The following is a 19,423-nucleotide window of genomic DNA, read 5'->3' as shown; positions in this document are numbered from 1 at the left end:
TAAAAAGTAATGTTATAATTAATGTGTTAATTATAAATTTAACATTTAAATATAAAAAATATTTTAATGTAATGTTATTTATTGTGTTAAATTTTTCATATATTATATTTTGTGACAAATTTTTTACTAAGAATAGCATATGAAAAACTTGACATTTTATTATTATTAGTTCAAATGTTTACTTTTTTATGTAATCATAATAATTTTGTATTTTTTAATTATTTTAAAAATAAAAATTATTAGTTGAAATGTTTACTTTTTCGTATAATCATGGTAATTTTTGTATTTTTTAATTATTTTAAAAATAAAAATTTACTTTTACAATTTTTAAAACTTAATAATTATGAAAAAAATAGATTTGACATTTTAAACAGTGTTATGTATTGGAGTAAAAATAAAAATAACATATCATATCACATTTTTTTTATGTTAAATATACAATTGACATTAATATTTGCATTGGAAATGATCTTATATGAGTATTTATGAAGACCTTTTAAAATACTCGTAATAGAGGATTTTGTTTCCTAATTAATTTAAAAGCAAATTGTGTGCATTTTAAACTATTTTAATGTAATTGGACCTAATTAATTCAAGGTTGTTTAATTTTAATCAGAAGGTTAAGAATACATTTCCGTCACCCATTCACTGTGGAGTGCAATAAAAGTCCCTCGTTGTAGAATTTTCCTAATTGTTATAATCATATTTACGTTTTATACTAGGGAATTACAAAATAATTATTTTAATAATTGTAATTTTTGCAATTTGTAAACTAGATAAGTTTTGGCTATATTTCAACGTCACTAGTAAGATTGTATTATATGTCTAACTTTCTCAATGTATCCTTGACAATTCTTGTAATTTAGCATTTTCCTTCCCAATTTTTTCTTCGCAATTTAACTCTGCTTGTCAACGAGATTTAAATTTTATACGGGACTATTATAGGTTTTTAGCACATGTGCCCATAAGCTTTTTGTAGTTTAACATTCTCGTGATTGAGAATTGTTCATTTTGCAATTAAGTTCTCGTTCATTTCGCTGATTCGAGTTTAGAATTCAAGTTTTACTACAGTAAAAAGCTCTCACAAATAATCACATCTAACTTTTTTGTTACAGTAAAAAGCTCTAACATAAAATCACATCTCAACTCGAATCAGCGAAGTGAACGAACTCTAGGTCCTAAAATTCAACTTTCATTAGCGATTAAAAAATTCAACAAGTATATTGGTAAATGTTTAAAAAGTTATCACGTTAATTAGTATTGTAAAGTTGTTGGTTAGGTTGTAAAAAATTTATAATAAAACGTAGTGGAATGTATTACAAAAATTTTTCAACAAACTTTTTACTATAATATTGTCATTTATTATAATTTCACATGAAAAAACGTTTCTTTACCTTTCGGACAAATAATTATTGATGATCAAAGAGCTCCAACCTTTTGTTATTCCATGCTAGTGCAGTACTGTTGTTCTCTCATAATCCCATGAGCCCATTCCAATTGCTTTGATTTATCTTGAACGCTTAAAGAATGGGTTTGAATAATGGGGAATTTTTAGAAATCACCTTGAAATTTAACCTCTTTTTATTTCTACTCCTTAACATTAATACATATATTTCTATTTTTCAAACTAAAACTAATCAATGTGTAGAGTTTTTCAAAAGGGATACTTTTAGTATTAAGTCAAGTACTTAAAAAAAAAAAAGTAGAATTTTTAATTTTCTCTTGAAAATTTATTCTATTCCCTTCTAAGTTCTTATGAATCTCTTAAGCACTAAATGTGAGTGAATGAGATTTCTTGAAGAGATCAGAAAAGATCTAAACTTACTATAAAACACAAAGTCCTTATATAACAAAAGGAAAAGGTGGGAATAATACACTTTACCGTAGATGCCCTTGAGAAGTGGTGGGGTTGCTCTACATAATCCACATTTGTCAATTGGGCATTTTCAGCCTACTCACATTTGATCTTTTGAAAATCCAAAATAATCTAATTCAGGGAATATCTAGGCCCTGTTCATTTCGTTGATTCGAGTTTAGAATTCGAGTTTTACTACAGTAAAAAACTCTCACAAACAGTCATATCTAACTTTTTTACTACAGTAAAAAACTCTCACATAAAATCACATATCAACTCGAATCAGCGAACAGACCCCTAAACTGTACAATATTTATCTTAGACAGTAATAAACATTTTCTCATTAGACAATCTAGACAAAACATCACGTGAGGCACGCGTGATAGGTTTTGGACGTGATAACCGATGCTTTGAGGGAAAATCTCATAAGTGATAGAGCCCATTTTTACAGTAGAGGAAAATACGACAATCCAGTAGAAAATGTTCAACAACGCAGCAGCAACCTGTAGAAAATGTATTCAATGTGATTGTGGACCGGTTGTTAACGTTGTGATTTGCTGGAAACATCCAAGTCCAAGTCAATAACACGAGAACAAGTAGTAGAATTAACTGCCGTGTTGTTGACAACGGTTTTCAATCGTTGTCAAATCCGGAGTCGTTGTATATCGAAGACATGCGACGATTGTTTCAACCGTTGATGAGGGTTTTATAAAAATCATTCTACTTTGCTTTTTATTTAAATTGTATATTTTACTAAAATGTAAAACTGTTTTGGGTAAATTGAAAGATTTCCGAACAAAAAAAAAAAAACAAAAATTAGAGGAGTAAAATGTTTCTTTTAAAGTGCAATAATTTGACCCGTCACTACAAATCCATTTTGCAGAATAAGTTTTATATTAATGAATGTATAAAATTTTATATCACACTACCTTTTCACTGAATAAATTTCATATCAGTTGACGTATAAAATGTTTTAATGTTATATTAATCATGATAAGAAGGTAAAATCTTTAATTTTATATTTGCATGAAATTATTTTTAAATTTAAAAAAAAAACTCTAAAGCATAATACACGACCCATACAAAGTAATGCACGTATATTTCTTGAGCACAAAAAGGAAAATCGAAAACACACACCATTGTGATTTTCACATTCCACTCAGGTTTTAATCATTTTGGTAAACGATATTTTTACATAACACAACATTGGTACCCGGTTATTTATAAAATATTAAAAAATATCTTATGATTGTTAAAAATATCATTTTGAGGCCATGAGCATTTTTTAGGTTGCAAAATGTTTTACTAAATAACTCTAATAGATTAAAAAGGTAAATTAGACATTAGCTCATGTATTAAGATGAATTTTCTTAAAAAAAAAAATACTTAGACCTCGTTCATTTCACCGATTCGAGTTTTCAGTTTTAAATTTTTACAGTAAAAAGCTCTCAGAAAATGTCACATCTAATTTTTTCTTCTACAGAGAAAAACTCTCAAAAAAATGTCACATCTCAACTCAAATTAAAAATTTAAATCTGCAAAGTGAACAAGACTTCAGAAACATTACTACCGATAGAGGCCATTTGTCACGGGGGTTGAAATACACCATTACAGCAGCCAAAAAAAAAAAATTTATAATTGTTATAGAAGAAAAAAAGAAACGCACGTTTTTTTAATGGAAACGAAATCACCCTTCGATTTGACCCCAAAAATAAAAAATAAAAAATGTCGCCCCTCGGTCGTATGAGATGGCTCATGGCTTTGAATCAAAAAGCCTTTGATGCATTGATTTACGTCAAAAATTTTTCAAACAAAAAAAATTTACGTTAAGAAAAAAAAGAAAAAAAAAAAAACATTTCCACACTCCCACTAAAACAAAAACCGTACTACGTGGGCGATGAGATTTGTTTCCCCATTGGCCCATTACCCCATTACCCCACCTTTCACCAAACAGCCCCAGGGGCATTCCCGTAATTCCAACACCCAAAACAACCGTCAACCCTTACGTGGACCAGCGCTTGGCCGAAAACTGTCAGCCACGACCCCAACCCGACTTCCCAAAAACCTCTCGTAATGGCATTCCCGTAAATAATCCCCAAAATGAGGGCCAATCCTCTAACACCCCCGAAGCAACCGTTTGCTACAAAAAAAAAAAAAAAAAAAAAGGAACACAACTATAAAACAGTTACCATTTTAGAGGAGCGAGTCTTGTTAATATTTTTCCACCAAATCACACAGTTTTTGCACCATTCTATTCCTCTTCCTCAATCTCTCAATTCTTGTTCCGCCATGTTCCGAATAAGCAACACCGTCGTCGGGCTCCTCAACGCGGTGACGCTCGTCGCTGGGGCCGCGGCCATCGCCTCCGCAATCTTCCTCCGCTACCATTCCTCCTCCTCCTCCGAGTGCCAGCGGGCCATCCAGGCGCCGCTCCTCGCCCTCGGGGTGTTCTTCGTGGTCGTGTCGCTGCTCGGGCTGATCGGGTCGTGCTGCCGGATCAATGCCGTGCTCTACATCTACTTGACGGTCATGTTTGTGATGATCCTTGGGCTGATCGCCTTCACAGTTTTCGCGCTGTTGATAACCAACAAGGGGCTCGGACAGGCCGTGTCTGGACGCGGGTATAAGGAGTACCGGCTCGGGGATTTCTCGCACTGGCTCCAGAATTACGTTGTCAATGAGAAGAATTGGGGCGGGATTAGGAGCTGTTTGGTTGATGCCAACGTTTGTAGGAGTTTGGGACAAACTCAGGCTCAGTTTTACAAGAAGAATCTCTCGCCAACGCAGGTAATTAATTACGTTACTTTTATTTCTCTATAAGTACGTAAATAATGGATCTTGTAATGTTTACGTGTTTGGTTTTTCATTTAATTTTGTACGTGCATGATACTGTTTTGGATTTTGTTTTGTTTTGTTTTGTTTTCTTCTTAATATGGCATGCTTAGATTTACTTGGATATTGTGCATGTTGGATTTTCATTGTTTTTTTTTTTTTTTTTTTTTTTTTTGAACTTGGAAATTTATAGTTTTATGTAATAAGGACATCTTCGCTCTATATTGTACATGTTCTCATGTGTTCTTTTTGGTTTCCCATCTCTTCATTTATCTATATATATATATATTTGTTCCTTTAGTCTGTAGGGGACGGCTTTCACATTGTAAAAAAAAAAAGAGGAAGGGAGATTCAGACACTTTTTTTTTTTCCTCTTTTTAATTAGGCAGATTCAAATTTTGAGAGGACGTCCATTTGGAAATTAATAAATTCAGTTACCGAACTAGGTAGTTTTGTGATTCCTTCTGTACTAGTTTAATGAAGTGCTATACAGTGGTGGATTTTTTTTTTCCTCTTGTATTTGTTTTGTGCCATCATAAATCTTTTAATTACTTCTTAGTATTAACTAGTTTCTTCTGTGCATGTACACACACAGTCGGGTTGCTGCAAGCCGCCATCCTACTGTGGCTTCGAGTACAGGAACGCGACCTACTGGGTGGCCCCGAAGACGGGCCCTGCAGTGCCCGACACTGACTGCACGACGTGGAGCAACGAGCAGACAACACTGTGCTTCAACTGCAAGTCGTGCAAGGCCGGGGTGCTGTTCAACATCAGGAAGGAGTGGAGGCGTTTGGCCATCTTCAACAGCTGTGTCCTCATCATCCTCACCCTCATCTACTGCATTGGCTGCTGCGCTACTAGGAACAATAGGTCAAGTCCCAAGTACACTACTCATAGAGGCCACCCATGATGACTATTATTAATTTACCATTATGATCACTTGATTTCTTCTAGTACTAGTGTTGCTATATTAGTGATTAGATTTTATGAATCACCGGATTTGTGGTTGTTTAGCCAACTTGATTTTATTTCTTAATGCTTATGTTTTGTTGTAGGTAGGTTTGGAGTATTATGTAGTGGAATTTCTATGCTCAACAACTATTTTTATGATAGTTAATTTTGGATTTTTGCCTAGAAACGCATATTCTCGTCTAGGTTGAGAATTTGTGAATTTTTTTGGTGGCTGGTTTTTAACTTCTGAAGTATTACACATATTATATGAAGTACAAGAGAAAGTAATTTGAATGGGCTAAGCAAGGGATCTAAGCAAATATCAAATAGAAACCCCTCATAATGAGAAAAGATTAGAGAAAAACACAAATTAATAATCAAGATTAAAATCTAAAAGCCATCTGAAAGAAAGCGGAAATATGTTGAGCACCATCATTTGCAAAATCTCCATATATTTTAATAAAGGGAGAAAGAGAGAAATAGCCAAGACTTGCGATGAATTAAAATTAATAGGCTAATAGTTTACATCAGTTAATAAATAGACCAAATTACTGTTTTTGTCCATAGCTTGTATGGTTATGAACCATAACTTGACAAGTTATTATCCATAATTCACGATTTTTGTCCATAACTTGTCTGGTTATGGATCAGAACTTGACAAGTTTGTCCATAACTTATCTGATTATGAACCATAACTTGACAAGTTATGGCCTATTAATTTCTATAACTAAAAATTAACTTATATACTTTCTTAAGCTTTTCATATCGGCATATTTTCTACTATTTTCGTTTAAAAAATGTGTCAAAATGCATAGGGCACCAGTGGTGTCCAACATCACAACTAATGATGGCATGACCCCGTCATGTGGCCCATCTTGGATTCACATTCTATTCATGTGTGGTGGTGAACACCAGCTAGGCCCCTATAGTTGTACATATCTTAATGTTTGCTCTAACATGCTCTTTCCCCCAAACCCTCCATCATAAGGTACTGGAAATTGTAAAAGGGAACCCACAAAACCAAAGAAAAGTAACCCTAAACGGTACATATTAGATCAAAAACAAAATTGATACCAAAAGTACGTAACCTAAGAACACAATTGTTCCCCAAAAGAAGCTCATAGGTTTGGCATTTCCCGCATATACATACACAAGTATTATATTTATGCTCTAATGAAAAAGAATTTGACCACCAAGTAACAGAATACATGGAAAAAGGCACTACAAACGATATTTTCTTTTTCTTCATTCATAACTCGTAAATTGGTAAATTATAATTCAATTAGCAACGGAATTGTAAAAGCTAAGCTTTATCCAATTTGCATTTTCAAAAAACACAGATCCTGAGTCATGACAAAAATTTGAGTTCTACTTGAGAAAAGTGCAACCAAGAAATAAGAAGACATAAACTACTAGAGATGTTGCGAGTTCGAGGGTCCAAGTAGGGTGTAAGAGAACTGAGGGAATATTTGGGACCAACAAAGAGCCACATACCCAACCAGTTACTAGAGCTCCAAAACTGCATGGTGAAAAGACCAAAGATTTAGCTTAAGAGTAATGGGAGCAAACAAGGAGAGAGAAAAATGGCAACTTCTGAAAAATGGTCACTATAGTTGCTCGCTAACATACCCAATAATGAAAGCTCTGCCCAAGCTCTTTGTCTTCTCATTGAGGAAATATATGCAAGCTGCCAAGGAGACTGCCACCTGCATTCAGGTAGTAGAGAAAGAAGGAAACACAAAATTGTTATATTTAGCGAATAAACTGGATTATTCGATCGCATCAATGAAAAGCTTGGAGGGTTCAATAAATCTAAAAATTAATTTCTACAGGGGTGCTCTCTCTCTCTCTCTCTCTCTCTCTCTATGGGTGGAAGATGGGTTTCAATGCTAGGAACAACAGAAGACTAGAGATGAATTATAAAACAGATTCCAGCGGCAAAGAACAAAACAGGGCATTTGTGAATCATATTTATGCGATTTCCACCCACGTACAAGTTATTCATAAGAAAACAAATCTGAACGCCAACCAAAGTCATATCATACGTCTTAAGGATTAATTATAAGAAAACAAATCTGAACGCCAACCCAAGTCATATGTCATACGTCTTAAGGATTAACCTGTCAAATAAAGATTTCATCTATTGAAAATTAATGGGATTTTAAAGTCCAAACTCGATTTCCCAACATCCTTCACATCCATCTCATGATGAAGGGATATTGCATTTAGAAAGAAAAGCATAGGTCTAGATGAAACAGCAATTCAAATATTTAGACTAAAACAGGGCATAAGAGTTGCAACATACCTGAAATGCAGGTCCACTTTCAGCAGAGTTAATAATACTCCAGCCACCCATGAAGGCAAAGAGGAACAATCTTCTCAAAGTTATATCAACAGGGGGGAGTTCCACGAAACTCAGCAAGTTCTTTATCCAAGGTGGAGACTCCTCCACTTGCTTCTTCAACCTGGTCTTCAAATTAATTTTTGTTTTCTTCCGGTGCTGGAAGCTGGCCATCAGTATTTTCTCAAAGGCAGCTTCTATTGATTCTTCACTTCTCTCATGTCCAGTGTACTGTTGCAAGAGAAAATTGCGAGATCCCCAAATCTCTTCCTCAGAAGCATCACGACTTATACCAAGGCGTTTATACGGATCCCAAACTCTTAATCTAGGGAATTTTGGGACATTACCTGTGTACAAAGTGAAGATACACATACCACAAATGACTAATCTTCTAAAAAATTCAGCAGTTGGACCAGAGTTGATCAAAGAGATGAAGATATGACAGAAAAATAAGGTATCATTCATGATTTTCAGGAACGGAAAATGGTAAAACTTAGTCGATTCTTCATAACCATTATATATGGCTTGAACAAGAGGGTGAAGCAAAAATTGATAGCAGTTGAGTATATGACTTTCTTCTTGGCTACCCATAACAAACATAATTTTCTTGAAGCAACAACCAAACAATTCCAAGCATAACAATCGAAACTACAGCAACCGTGCATTCAATGTAGTTTAAATACGCATTCGACTGATCAGATGGATATTTTCTATAGATAAAACGGAGATACATGTAACAAGAACCTTATGCTGAATCTTTCAAATCATACCGAAGAACCAAAGGCATCACCATCATACGAAATTAAAACACTATTCATAAGTGTTGGGATTGGGCAGAAATTACACTATTCTTCAAGATCATCCTTTTTGATTAAAAAACAATCCAAGATTACAGCAATATCCTGACCCAGAAGGGATAAGAAAATTGGTAGTTAAACAGAACTATTTGTCTTAGAGCAATTTACCAATAGTTTCAACCTTCCATGAAGAAAGGATTGTGAACTCGAATTAAAATAACCGAATTGGGCATTGAAGCAATGTCAATAAAGAAGGAGCTTAAAACACAAAATACAATAGAAGCAAACACATGCAGAACAGAATAACACTTTCCAAATAAATTTTGAATCATAACTAACAAAAAAAAAAAAAAAACAGAGAGTTAATTATCACCCTTTTTTCTTCAGAAAAAGAAAAAGCAAAATAATTAACTATAAAGGAAACTCAATCAGTTGTATATACTTGTATACAAACTAATTTGATAAAAACAAAAAAAAAAGGAAAAAAAAAATTTTTTTTTTTTCGGAAGAATGAATACCTCCATAAGGTGTATCCACAGCACACCGAGGGCCTCCCAGAACGACGCAATCCTTCGTTGTATTCCCATGAAACGAACTGCAAGAAGGAAGAAAGAAAGAACTAACAAAAATAAAAATCAATCAAAATCTCAAAAACTTGAAAATTCTTACTATTTGAATAGAGTCGTTAATTTTAATAACAGAAATATATATACATATACACATATATAATATATATACGGGGGGGAGAGAGAGAGAGAGAGAGAGTACAGTTTCTGGCCGAGAAAAGGAGTTGCAAAATTAGGTTTGGAGAGGCAAAGAGAGACCATTGTTGTGAGGAGTAAGAAGCCCTAATTAGAAGGACGAAAAACCCTAATTTAATTTGGGTGAGATTGTGGACACCATGAATGAAGATAGTCGCAGCTGTGAAACCAAGACCTGTTGGTTTATCGCAGCTAGAGAGAGAGGAAAACGATAATCCGGGGGTCTCGTGTTTTTTAATGAAGCACCGTCCCGCTATAGTACGCTCGAATGCGCATAGCGCACCCCTTTTTTGACGTGGCCTTTATATTTTGGATCAATTCAAATTTCACCCCCAAGATAGGGATTTGTCTCAGTTTTGCCTCCACAGTTTTAAATGGCACAAAACTAGTCCTTAGCTTTTTATATGTGGTAACTTTAGTACTTTTCATCAATGAAATTCTAAAAGTTTTTAGAGTTCTAATAACAAACGAATTACGTGACTGTTTAATAAAGGGAAATATAATAAATTGAAACAAAATATACTTTAAAATATTTGTAAGAATATCAAAAAGCAAAAATAAAAACAATTTTGCTCTATTTTTAAGTGACGCCTTCTCTTTTACTTGCAATCCTTATATCAATATTTCTCTCTTATATTTCTTTTACTAGATAGTCACTTGCGTGCATGTGACTACAATTGTTAAAAAAATTGGGTTTAATTGATGAAAGTATGAAATTACAAGTTATGAAAAACTCGAGGACTAGTTTTGTATCATGTTAAATAGTAAGTAAAATGAGGAGGTACAAATTTAAAATTATACCTTATATCTTTCTTTAATATTTTTCTTTTAATTTAAACTTAAACCTTATATCTTTCATTTAATTTTTTTCTTTTCAAAATTTTTTTTTTTTTTTAACCTTGGGTTGTAAATATGTTTATAGGAAGGGATTGACTGAATTCTGTACTAGTAGGGTTCGACATATGTCTACCTCTGTCAATACTTTTTTTTTTCCTTGCGTAATTTTCATTAAATCTATCGTTTATAAGCACCGTACCTAGCGGCTAGCGCCAACTTATTTAAGGCGGATTTACGCTGATACATGTATAAAAAAAAAAAAAAAAAAAAAATCCAAGTTTTTGTCCGGCACTGTTAATGGGTCCATATTGAGACATTTCGAGAATTAGAAGAACAAATTTGCACAATTGAAAGTTGGAGGACAATTCTAAAGAGAGAGAATCAAGGAAGTAAATTATCCAAAAAAAAAAAAAAAACAATCATGGACGTATGATGAATTTAACCCAAATTCTGGAAAAGATATGATTCATATGAACATCATCTTTTTTTTTTCTTTTTTTTTTCGGGAGCAAAAATTACACAAAGATTCACTTGTTAAGCTGCCAATACTTCCCACTGAAATATTTGTCAGCTTCTACGTGTTCTTTATCTTTTTTTTTTTTCTTATATGAATTTGTTTTTAGCAATTTTATTTCAGCTGTCGACTGAAAACTCTTCTTTTCTAGTCCTGCATAAATGGAGATTTTCAAAAACAAAACGAGAAAGAATGAAAGGGAGAAGAAGGGAGGAGAAAAAAAGAAAATTATTGCCCCATTCTATTTTCACGTGTGATAGAGTCAAAACATACTCATTACAGTAAATAACGACTTATTATATATTGTACATTTAACGACAGGCGTCATTCCTTTGTGTGTGTGTGTGTATATATAAACATTTCACATCTTAGAAGTTTGGTCAAGCTGAACAAATTGCTGGCGCAAAATCCTTCTCATGACCTTATTAGTTGCTGTTCTTGGAAGAGATTGGAGAGGCACAACCCGAGAGACCTGAACAAACAAGCGTGTACTAAATTAGCATGACTATGCATGATTAATGACCCAATAGAGTGTTAACCATGAGGAAATCGGGAAAAAACAAAACAAAACAAAACAAAACAAAAACAAAAACAAAATCAATACCCTGAATAAAGGATTTAGTTTCTTCTGCACAGCTGAGTTGAGAGACATCCTTAATTGATTCAAGTCGGTGGTTATGTTGCTATCTGGGTCCTTGAATACAACCGCAATCACCAACTGCTCTGGTCCACCAGCAGGAGGCGGCACTCCGATGGCAGCAGTCTCCAGGATGCTGTTGTCGACTTCATTGCAGAGGCGTTCAATTTCGACAGAGCTCACCTGCTCAAACGAATGGAATGCATCAGTTCAAACTAATCATACCCGGCTATTTTGCCCCTTAAGACTCAACACAAGTGCGATAACAAAAGTATTTCAAAGCGTCGACATTCCTCTGAAAGATCAATATAATAACGAAGCCTAGCATTTCCTTAAAAACAATAGCATATTTACAGAAAAGATCTAAACAAGCACCTCGCTTTTTGCACAATAATAGCAAGAAAAATATTCAGGATACAGAATAAACTGGCTTGATATCCTATTGCGTCTGTGTTGTTCAAACCGCAAAATTCGCCGTTGATGCCTAGGAAAAGGATCAATTGTATGATACTCAATTTCTGCTACATTGCAAAATTTCAAGAAATACCCATCCATATGCAAGATATATTACTTGGAGAACAATATTCTAAATAAAATTTACTTTCTCCTAGGTTCCTGTTCTGCTTTTCCTTAAACACTCCTAGTACATTTGCACACATTTAAGTTGATCAATGTGCAATTCGTTAAGGTATTGTATCTCTGGATCATTAGTGGAGGTTCGCTTATATACATATGCAACCATAATCTCAACATGTCAGCCTTTCCATTAAACATTAAGTTTTTAGCACAAAGTGAATACCTTGATGCCTCCAAGATTCATCGTATCATCTGCACGACCATGTGCACGATAGTAACCCCTTGATGTAATCTCAAACATGTCTCCGTGCCTTCTTAGAACCTGTATTAGGGAACTCGTCAATGATTTGACAGACACCATCAGTATGAAGCTGAGAGGAATATTACCTTCCCATTCCACAATGGCATTCCCTTGAAATAGACATCATAGTGATCAGCGTTCAGCAAAGTCATGGAAGATCCAAACATGACAGGACCAAGTGCTAACTCACCAATTCCAGGTTTGTTCTTTGGCTGTCATCAAAGATGAAGGGTTAGCTTGAGTATCTTGGCCAAAAGCTATTGAGGATATATATCAGAAATTAGTCATGTCAACTACACCAGTGAAATGTACAACGGTATGCAGCATGATGACACTGGCAAGAGATAATGATGGAAAAGATTAATGGAGATAGCATATGATTTTCGAGAAAATTTTGCCAAAATAAAGTTCATCTAGACAAAATAAACGGCATAGGAAGTTACAAAGAATAAAGGCTGATATGCAGATGATCCAAATCCTAATCATAGGAAGTTACAAAGAATAAAGGCTGATATGCAGATGATCCAAATCCTGATAAGATAATGACATGAATTTTATTTCAGTGGAGAATTAAACCTTCTAAAAAATTTTACCACAAAGTTGAGTCAATAATCAACTGGGTTAGTACTTCATGGATTACTTTCCAACGAAATAATCATTAGCTTTTCCTCAGCTGTCAGGCTGCTTTGCAACTTGTAATGAATAATTGCAAGGATTTTGTGTACTAGAGGAATTCAATACTAACATGCAAAATTTAAGAAGTGATACATAAGAATAAGTTTCTGTGGACGAGAATTGTGAGGTAGATTGGTGCTTACAATGGGATAACCATCACTGCCAAGAATAAACAAACTACAGCCCATAGCCGGTGTGCTAAAAGCAGCCAAGGCCTGAGCCTGTAATAATGAACCAGTAACAAATCCACCACCAATCTCTGTACCGCCACAATACTCGATAACAGGCTTGTAGCATGCTCTCCCCATCAGCCATAGGTACTCATCTACATTTGACGCTTCACCAGTAGAGCCAAAGCAACTAAAAGACATTGGGGAAATAATATGAAGCTTGGAAGAACTAGGGTTCGGTTAAAAAATCCACTAGTTTATATAACACATGCATCCATATGGGCTAATAAAACTAGTTCACCATAAGCCACAAGGGAAAATATTGTGAATGCTTACCGGATGGTCGACCAATCATAGCCACTAACAGAATTCATACTTTTCCATGTGCGAACAATACTTGGAATCACACCTAACATTGTTACTTTAGCATCCTAGATATGACGGAAAAGTGTAAGTTGAGAGCAAATGATTTCAAAATAAAAAAGCCTAAAGTAGAAATATACCAGTATGCATATGCACGTTCAACTTGTAGCTAAAATGGTTGCTTTCACAATGAATGCAGTGCTACATTAAAATGGTTTCGTGCATATATATATTGGGCCAAAAAAAATTAGAGGAATAAAATTTGATGCACAAAAGTGGAAAAAGGTCCATTATCTTGTTCAATAGTTCGAAACATATTAGTCCACGAGCGTGTGTTTGGAACCACTTACTACTCGGTAAAGGCTGCTAATTCTTGCCCTAGGGCTTCGGCCATGGTGATGAGATTGGAGAGGGTTTATTACCCTATTGTACCAAGCAACAGTAAAACAAACATAACTACCATAGGTATTAGGGCAAACTTAAGGGGCTAAAGAGAGCATTCAAATCTTGTCCATTTTCTCAATTTCTATATATTATGAAAAATGCGTGCTTCAATTTGATTAGGAGATCACAGGAGATTTATCCCCAAGATATACAAAGGACCACAGATCAAATAACTGAATCATAAATTTGAAATCCAAATAACTAACTCAATCATTTACCTGTATAAACTTGGCAAAGCTAGAGCCAAGTGGAGATCCATTATACAGTGCAATAGAAGCCCCATTTAACAGTGAAGCATACACCAGCCAGGGACCCATCATCCACCCCAGATTTGTGGGCCAAGCAACAACATCCCCTTTCTGAATGTCCATATGGCACCATGCATCTGCGGCAGCTTTAAAAGGAGTTGCCTGGGTCCATGGTATTGCCTTTGGGTCCCCTAAACCAAAGAATAAACCCAGTTAAGATCGTGTAAACTGAACATATTCTTTGGTCAATTTTGAAGTCGCATTATGAAAAAACAAGGACTGAAGGAAGCAGCACCTGAATCAGAGGAATACCAGATTGTTTAAACAAAAAAGCAAATGGCATATCTTGTAAAACCCCACTTAAGAAAGAAACTTCGGAAATTAAATTTACATAATATATATGCGCCAGATGATGATTACAATATTTCAATAGAACTATCAATCCTCATGCTCTAATTGTAAGGATGTAGACATAACTGCATAAAAGTTTCGGTTCATCAAGATAATGAAAAACCACAAGTTGCAAAGTTTTATTTTATTACAATAATTGAAAATTTTCAGTCAAGGAAAATAGGAAATTTGATTTTGCAGATAAAAATGTAAGAGCTAAGCAGTTTCGAGCTTTAAGTTTACCTGTAGTTCCAGATGAGAAGAGGATATTTGTAAATGCGTCAACTGGTTGCTCTGCAGCAGTAAATTCACATTTTCTGCAGATTTAACACCAAAAGTATCAAATACAAGATTGAAGTTATTAGAAATGCAGAGCTACTATAAAGGACAACTCTTAAATTATAATTTAACATGCACAACAAGTCTGCATCATATGCCAGCAGTAGTAAGCACAAAAGAGCAACTATGCAGTAGTAAGCACAAATCTCAACAAAACTTGAATAGAACTGGTCTCCACATCTCAAAAGAAGGGGAGAGAAAAAAGACGTCTTGTAATAAAACATACTACTCAATTCAATAAATCAATAAATTTGTAACATTTATGTTGGAAAATATCACAATATCTAAATACTTGATTCAAACTCAACAAGACACGAATTTTCTGCTACTTTCTCCCCTAAGTTATTCAAAAGTTCAACTTCAACTTGTGCGAATCAAAAGGATGCAAATGTTTTCTCTTTTTCTAAAAGAAAAAAAAAAAGAAAAAGAAAAAAAGATTGAGGTAGAATGAATCAGTTTGTATCAAGTTACAAAGATCACTCAACAAATGTAGGAAGTCACTGAACACATAATAAAAAGTAAACATATATCAAGCTGGAAATCAGTGATATACTTGAACTCTTTCACTCTTTCTAGAAAATCATGCCAACCAATATCACCGTGACGTAATTGTGTGCTAAAACTAGATCCCCTTGTAGGAATTACAATTGCCATCGGAGACTGAGCTTCCACAACTCGCCTGCGTGATCGAAGCAAACCAGTGAGATAAACTGAAAGCACAAAAAGATAGAAAAAGTTGACCAGATGGCCAATGAATGATGAGAACTTCACCTATATAAGGGTATACTTTTTTCACCACGAATGATTAGATCCTGACCACAAGAGGAAATGAACGAAAACTTCAAAATGATAATTGTGGAAGGCCAAAAAAAGAAAGAGAGAAAAAAAAAAGATTCACACACAAAGGCATGTATGCTGACGCCCTATGGAAGAAGTGATGGGCAAATATTATAACCCTAGAGAACTTATTCAGATTAAAGAAAATTAAGAGAAAATAAATGAAATTATAAATCAATACCTAATTGTGCTGTCAAATCCCCTTTCAAACATAAAATTTCAAAGGAACATGTATATAGAACAAACTTAAAGGCTCACCAGTGATTTTAAATTTTCACTTTATTTTTCGAAATCAATCTGTTTACATTTTAATATAAAGTGTTTTCCTTTTCCCTTTCTTCATAATCATTTACTTTGTGTATTTTCCCCAAACAACCTACAAATTACAAAAAATTAAAAAAATTTTAAAAAAAGAAACTTTAACTTGTTCAAGAATTAAAAGAAGCAAAATTAATTATTCATTTCACAAACTCTAATTCAAGAAAGGACGCTTAAGACTTGAGAAAAAATTCCAAACGGGTCTAAAGTCTTCAGGTGAAGAAATTTCAGACGAAGAAATTTCAGATGAATCCACAAAAAAAAAAAAAAAAAAAAAAAATCAACATTTAGAGCTTCCATAGAAACTGTAACCACCTGCGTAAATATGGCTTTAGCTTTTGATATTTTGAGTCTTGTTGATATTTCACCAGCAGCAAAACTATCAGCTATAGATACAACAACATAGCCTGCAAGAACAATAGCTAGGTAGATAACGACCGAATGGACATGCATTGGCATATCAATTGCAATTGCAGATCCTCTCTCCAAACCCAGTTCTTTAAGCGCATGAGCTACTAACCTTCAACGTGTAACCAAGTGAACTTCAGTTACTTCATATTATAAATACAAACGGTTGAAAATATTCTTTTCCTGAATATTCTAAAGGAATATCAGAACGTTGTTTGTTAATAGCATATTCGTTTTAGATATAACAAACCAAAATCTCAAAAACACATGCTATTATGTTACTTATTCAATGGCTTGGAACACATACTAGCATGACTAGCCTCACAATACCATGAAAAACAAAGATGGTACGCCTCAGAGAGCCTAATTGTGCATCCTACAAATGCCATTGCCCCAATTTTGTTAATATCACATATCTTTCAAGCTCATATAGGACTCATGATAAGGATGGTATTGTCTAAATCTGGCCGTACTATAGAATCCTTCACTGTGATATTATTCACGACCCACCAACAGTAATAGAAGCTAGCTAGCAGGACAAGGAATTCTAGTAAAATATTGATGATGTGTGGACATACTTGGTTGCAAACTAAACTAAGTTTTAAGAGACATAAATTATTAGTTATCCAGACATAGTCTAAGCACCATATGTTATGGGAATCCAGAGCTACAATATGCACTGAAAGTCATGATAAAAAATCAACAATCTAGGGGGCACCAACTAATAATGTGTAATGGCTTTAAGTTTCCAGGAGATTACATCAAAATTTAAAGCAACTATTACGTCTTTTGGAGAATTCCTGATTTTGAAGATTTTTTGTTCCCAAATACATAGTAAACAGGACAATGGACAAATAATCTTACAAAAACATGAGAATGAGTCTGACGAAACAAAGATTAAAGGATATGTGGTATCATACCAAACTTCTGAACGCAATTCCTCAAGTGTCATTGTGTTCACAGGCAGATCATCCTTTCCTTCATCACGCCATACTATCGATGCATCATCCAAACTCCTCTTAGAGTTAACACTCAAACAATTCATTGCTGGATTCACATATGCTCCAGGAAGCCATTGACCACCCGGATGTGAAACCTGCCCTCCTCCTGGCACATTCTCATGGAAAATACATTCCGGAGGATTTGAAAAAGATACATTCATCTCATTGAATATTGTTCTCCAGTAGACCTGACAAATGAGGCACAAAAACAGAAGATGATAAGTCTCGGCAAATTAGGCGAAATTCTGAATCAAAAACCAGTCATACAACATTTATGTTACCTCACCTCAGGGTTTGTGACAGAAAATTCCTGGAAATCAGAAAAATTTGAAATGGGATCCTTATACCTTGAACCCAGAAACTCTTTTCCCCGCCTCTCTAATAGCTTGCCAACATTTGTTAAGATTGCAGCCTCCCTATTCAAAAAACAAGGCATTTTATTTCAGTAAAATCACAGATAACATTAGACCTATTAAGATTTCTCAAGTGATAGCTTCAACTCTTCTAGTACTTCTTCACCTTTTAGGCAATGCGCCGGAATTTAAACATAACTAGTAAACGAAAGAAACTTTGTTCAGTAGGCTTATGAAAACCAAGAAATGTATAGAACATAAGCATTTCAAATGAGATCTTTGTACAAATGGCCAAATAAGAAAACTTTATCAGCAAAATAACTTTCCAAAAATATTACTTTGCAAAATGACTTCAGAACGACAATGTGCGACCACTTTTTACATTGAGACATCAAGTTCAGTTTTGCCAATTTCTCTAGATATACTATATATGCACATATATGATACACAAGTCTACATTCAATTTGGTTTAGAACTCACTAAACTACTTCACTGTAAATGTCTAGTTGTATTTTGTATCACTTTCACGCCAACTTGTTACATTGATAATGAGAGACAAATCCTATAATCATGAGAAGCTATCAACTAAAAGTGATTTCAACCAAATTAAAATAATAATAATAATAATAATAATAATAATAATAATAATAATAATAATAATAATAAAAGAAACCATTGAAGCAAAAGAAGTTGAGGGGAAAAAAACTTTTTTTACCGAAATTCCGTGAAAGAAAGGTTTTTTTTCCCCCCCGAGGAAACAAACAGTCTCCAAAATAATCCAAAAAAAAGAAAAAAAAATAGATGCAATATCTCACGGGTCAGGTATCCAGGCGGGCGGGTCGGGTCCGAAGCCGTTGAAGCAGGAGTGATAGAGCATCTGGTGGAAGGCGAAGGGGAGGTCGGGCGAGAGAACACGAGTCGAGATCTGCCGCCACGTGTCCGGATTGGCAGGACCGTAAATACGGACGACCTCGGCGATCCTCCCATGGAGTCCGTCGGCGACGTCCGGTGCGATTCCGAGGGCGGCGATGTTGGAGGCTGTGACGCCGTCGAGGGATTTGTCAGTCATTTCCGGTGCTTCCTTGCTTGCTCTGCAAGTGATTGGTAGAGAGAGAGAGAGAGAGAGAGAGAGAGAGAGAGATGATTGGATGTGTTAAGAGAGTTTGACGACTCACTGACTGATGGAGAAGATGACGATGAGACGAGGTGGTTTCGTTAGGTGTGCGTCTGCATTCGGAGCGGGTACAATACACCAACGGTTATTTCTTGGTTGTTGATTATAGAAAGACCATAATACCCCTGTTTTTCTCTAAAAACCATTTTTGCCTACCTTTTTTAATATCTCTCTGTTTTTTTATTTTTATTTTCCCGCGAGTATAAATTCTTCAGAATGCTAAGGTTATCCTTATCAATTTATATTAAATACTATTTTATACTTTAATTTCGTTAACTAAAAAATTTCTAAAATAAATTTC

General features: G+C 34.6%; 3 protein-coding genes across 4 annotated transcripts; 1 reads left to right on the top strand and 2 right to left on the bottom strand.

The window, feature by feature from the left end:
• Nucleotides 1–4,144: 4,144 nt before the first annotated feature.
• On the top strand, nt 4,145–5,597 carry LOC21387814 (tetraspanin-11). Its single transcript, XM_010111770.1, has 2 exons — nt 4,145–4,642; nt 5,283–5,597. Exons 1-2 carry the CDS (start codon nt 4,145–4,147, stop codon nt 5,595–5,597), a joined length of 813 nt encoding a protein of 270 aa, XP_010110072.1.
• Nucleotides 5,598–6,847: 1,250 nt separating this feature from the next.
• Nucleotides 6,848–9,777, bottom strand: LOC21387813 (protein CHAPERONE-LIKE PROTEIN OF POR1, chloroplastic). 2 transcript variants are annotated; one of them, XM_024174562.1, is made up of 5 exons: nt 9,545–9,777; nt 9,295–9,395; nt 7,944–8,326; nt 7,268–7,344; nt 6,848–7,157 (listed from the first exon to the last, which is right to left on the bottom strand). In XM_024174562.1, exons 1-5 carry the CDS (start codon nt 9,601–9,603, stop codon nt 7,007–7,009), a joined length of 771 nt encoding a protein of 256 aa, XP_024030330.1. In that variant the 5' UTR covers nt 9,604–9,777; the 3' UTR covers nt 6,848–7,006. The 2 variants fall into 2 exon arrangements, with proteins under 2 accessions (XP_024030330.1, XP_010110071.1); XM_010111769.2 differs by having other exon boundaries at nt 9,295–9,371; nt 9,545–9,776.
• Nucleotides 9,778–11,102: 1,325 nt separating this feature from the next.
• Nucleotides 11,103–19,168, bottom strand: LOC21387812 (probable acyl-activating enzyme 17, peroxisomal). The gene is made up of 14 exons (XM_010111768.2): nt 18,764–19,168; nt 17,882–18,011; nt 17,515–17,783; nt 16,502–16,706; nt 15,803–15,843; nt 15,585–15,710; nt 14,936–15,009; nt 14,273–14,493; nt 13,584–13,678; nt 13,221–13,437; nt 12,489–12,614; nt 12,325–12,423; nt 11,493–11,708; nt 11,103–11,360 (listed from the first exon to the last, which is right to left on the bottom strand). The coding sequence occupies exons 1-14, from the start codon at nt 19,015–19,017 to the stop codon at nt 11,250–11,252; spliced, it is 2,184 nt and encodes a 727-aa protein (XP_010110070.1). The 5' UTR covers nt 19,018–19,168; the 3' UTR covers nt 11,103–11,249.
• Between the last annotated feature and the right edge of the window lie 255 nt (nt 19,169–19,423).

This window comes from Morus notabilis, unplaced genomic scaffold, assembly GCF_000414095.1.
Source record: "Morus notabilis unplaced genomic scaffold, ASM41409v2 Scaffold1800, whole genome shotgun sequence".
Classification (NCBI taxonomy): Eukaryota; Viridiplantae; Streptophyta; class Magnoliopsida; order Rosales; family Moraceae; genus Morus; species Morus notabilis.
This window is presented reverse-complemented; position numbering and strand designations above follow the sequence as displayed.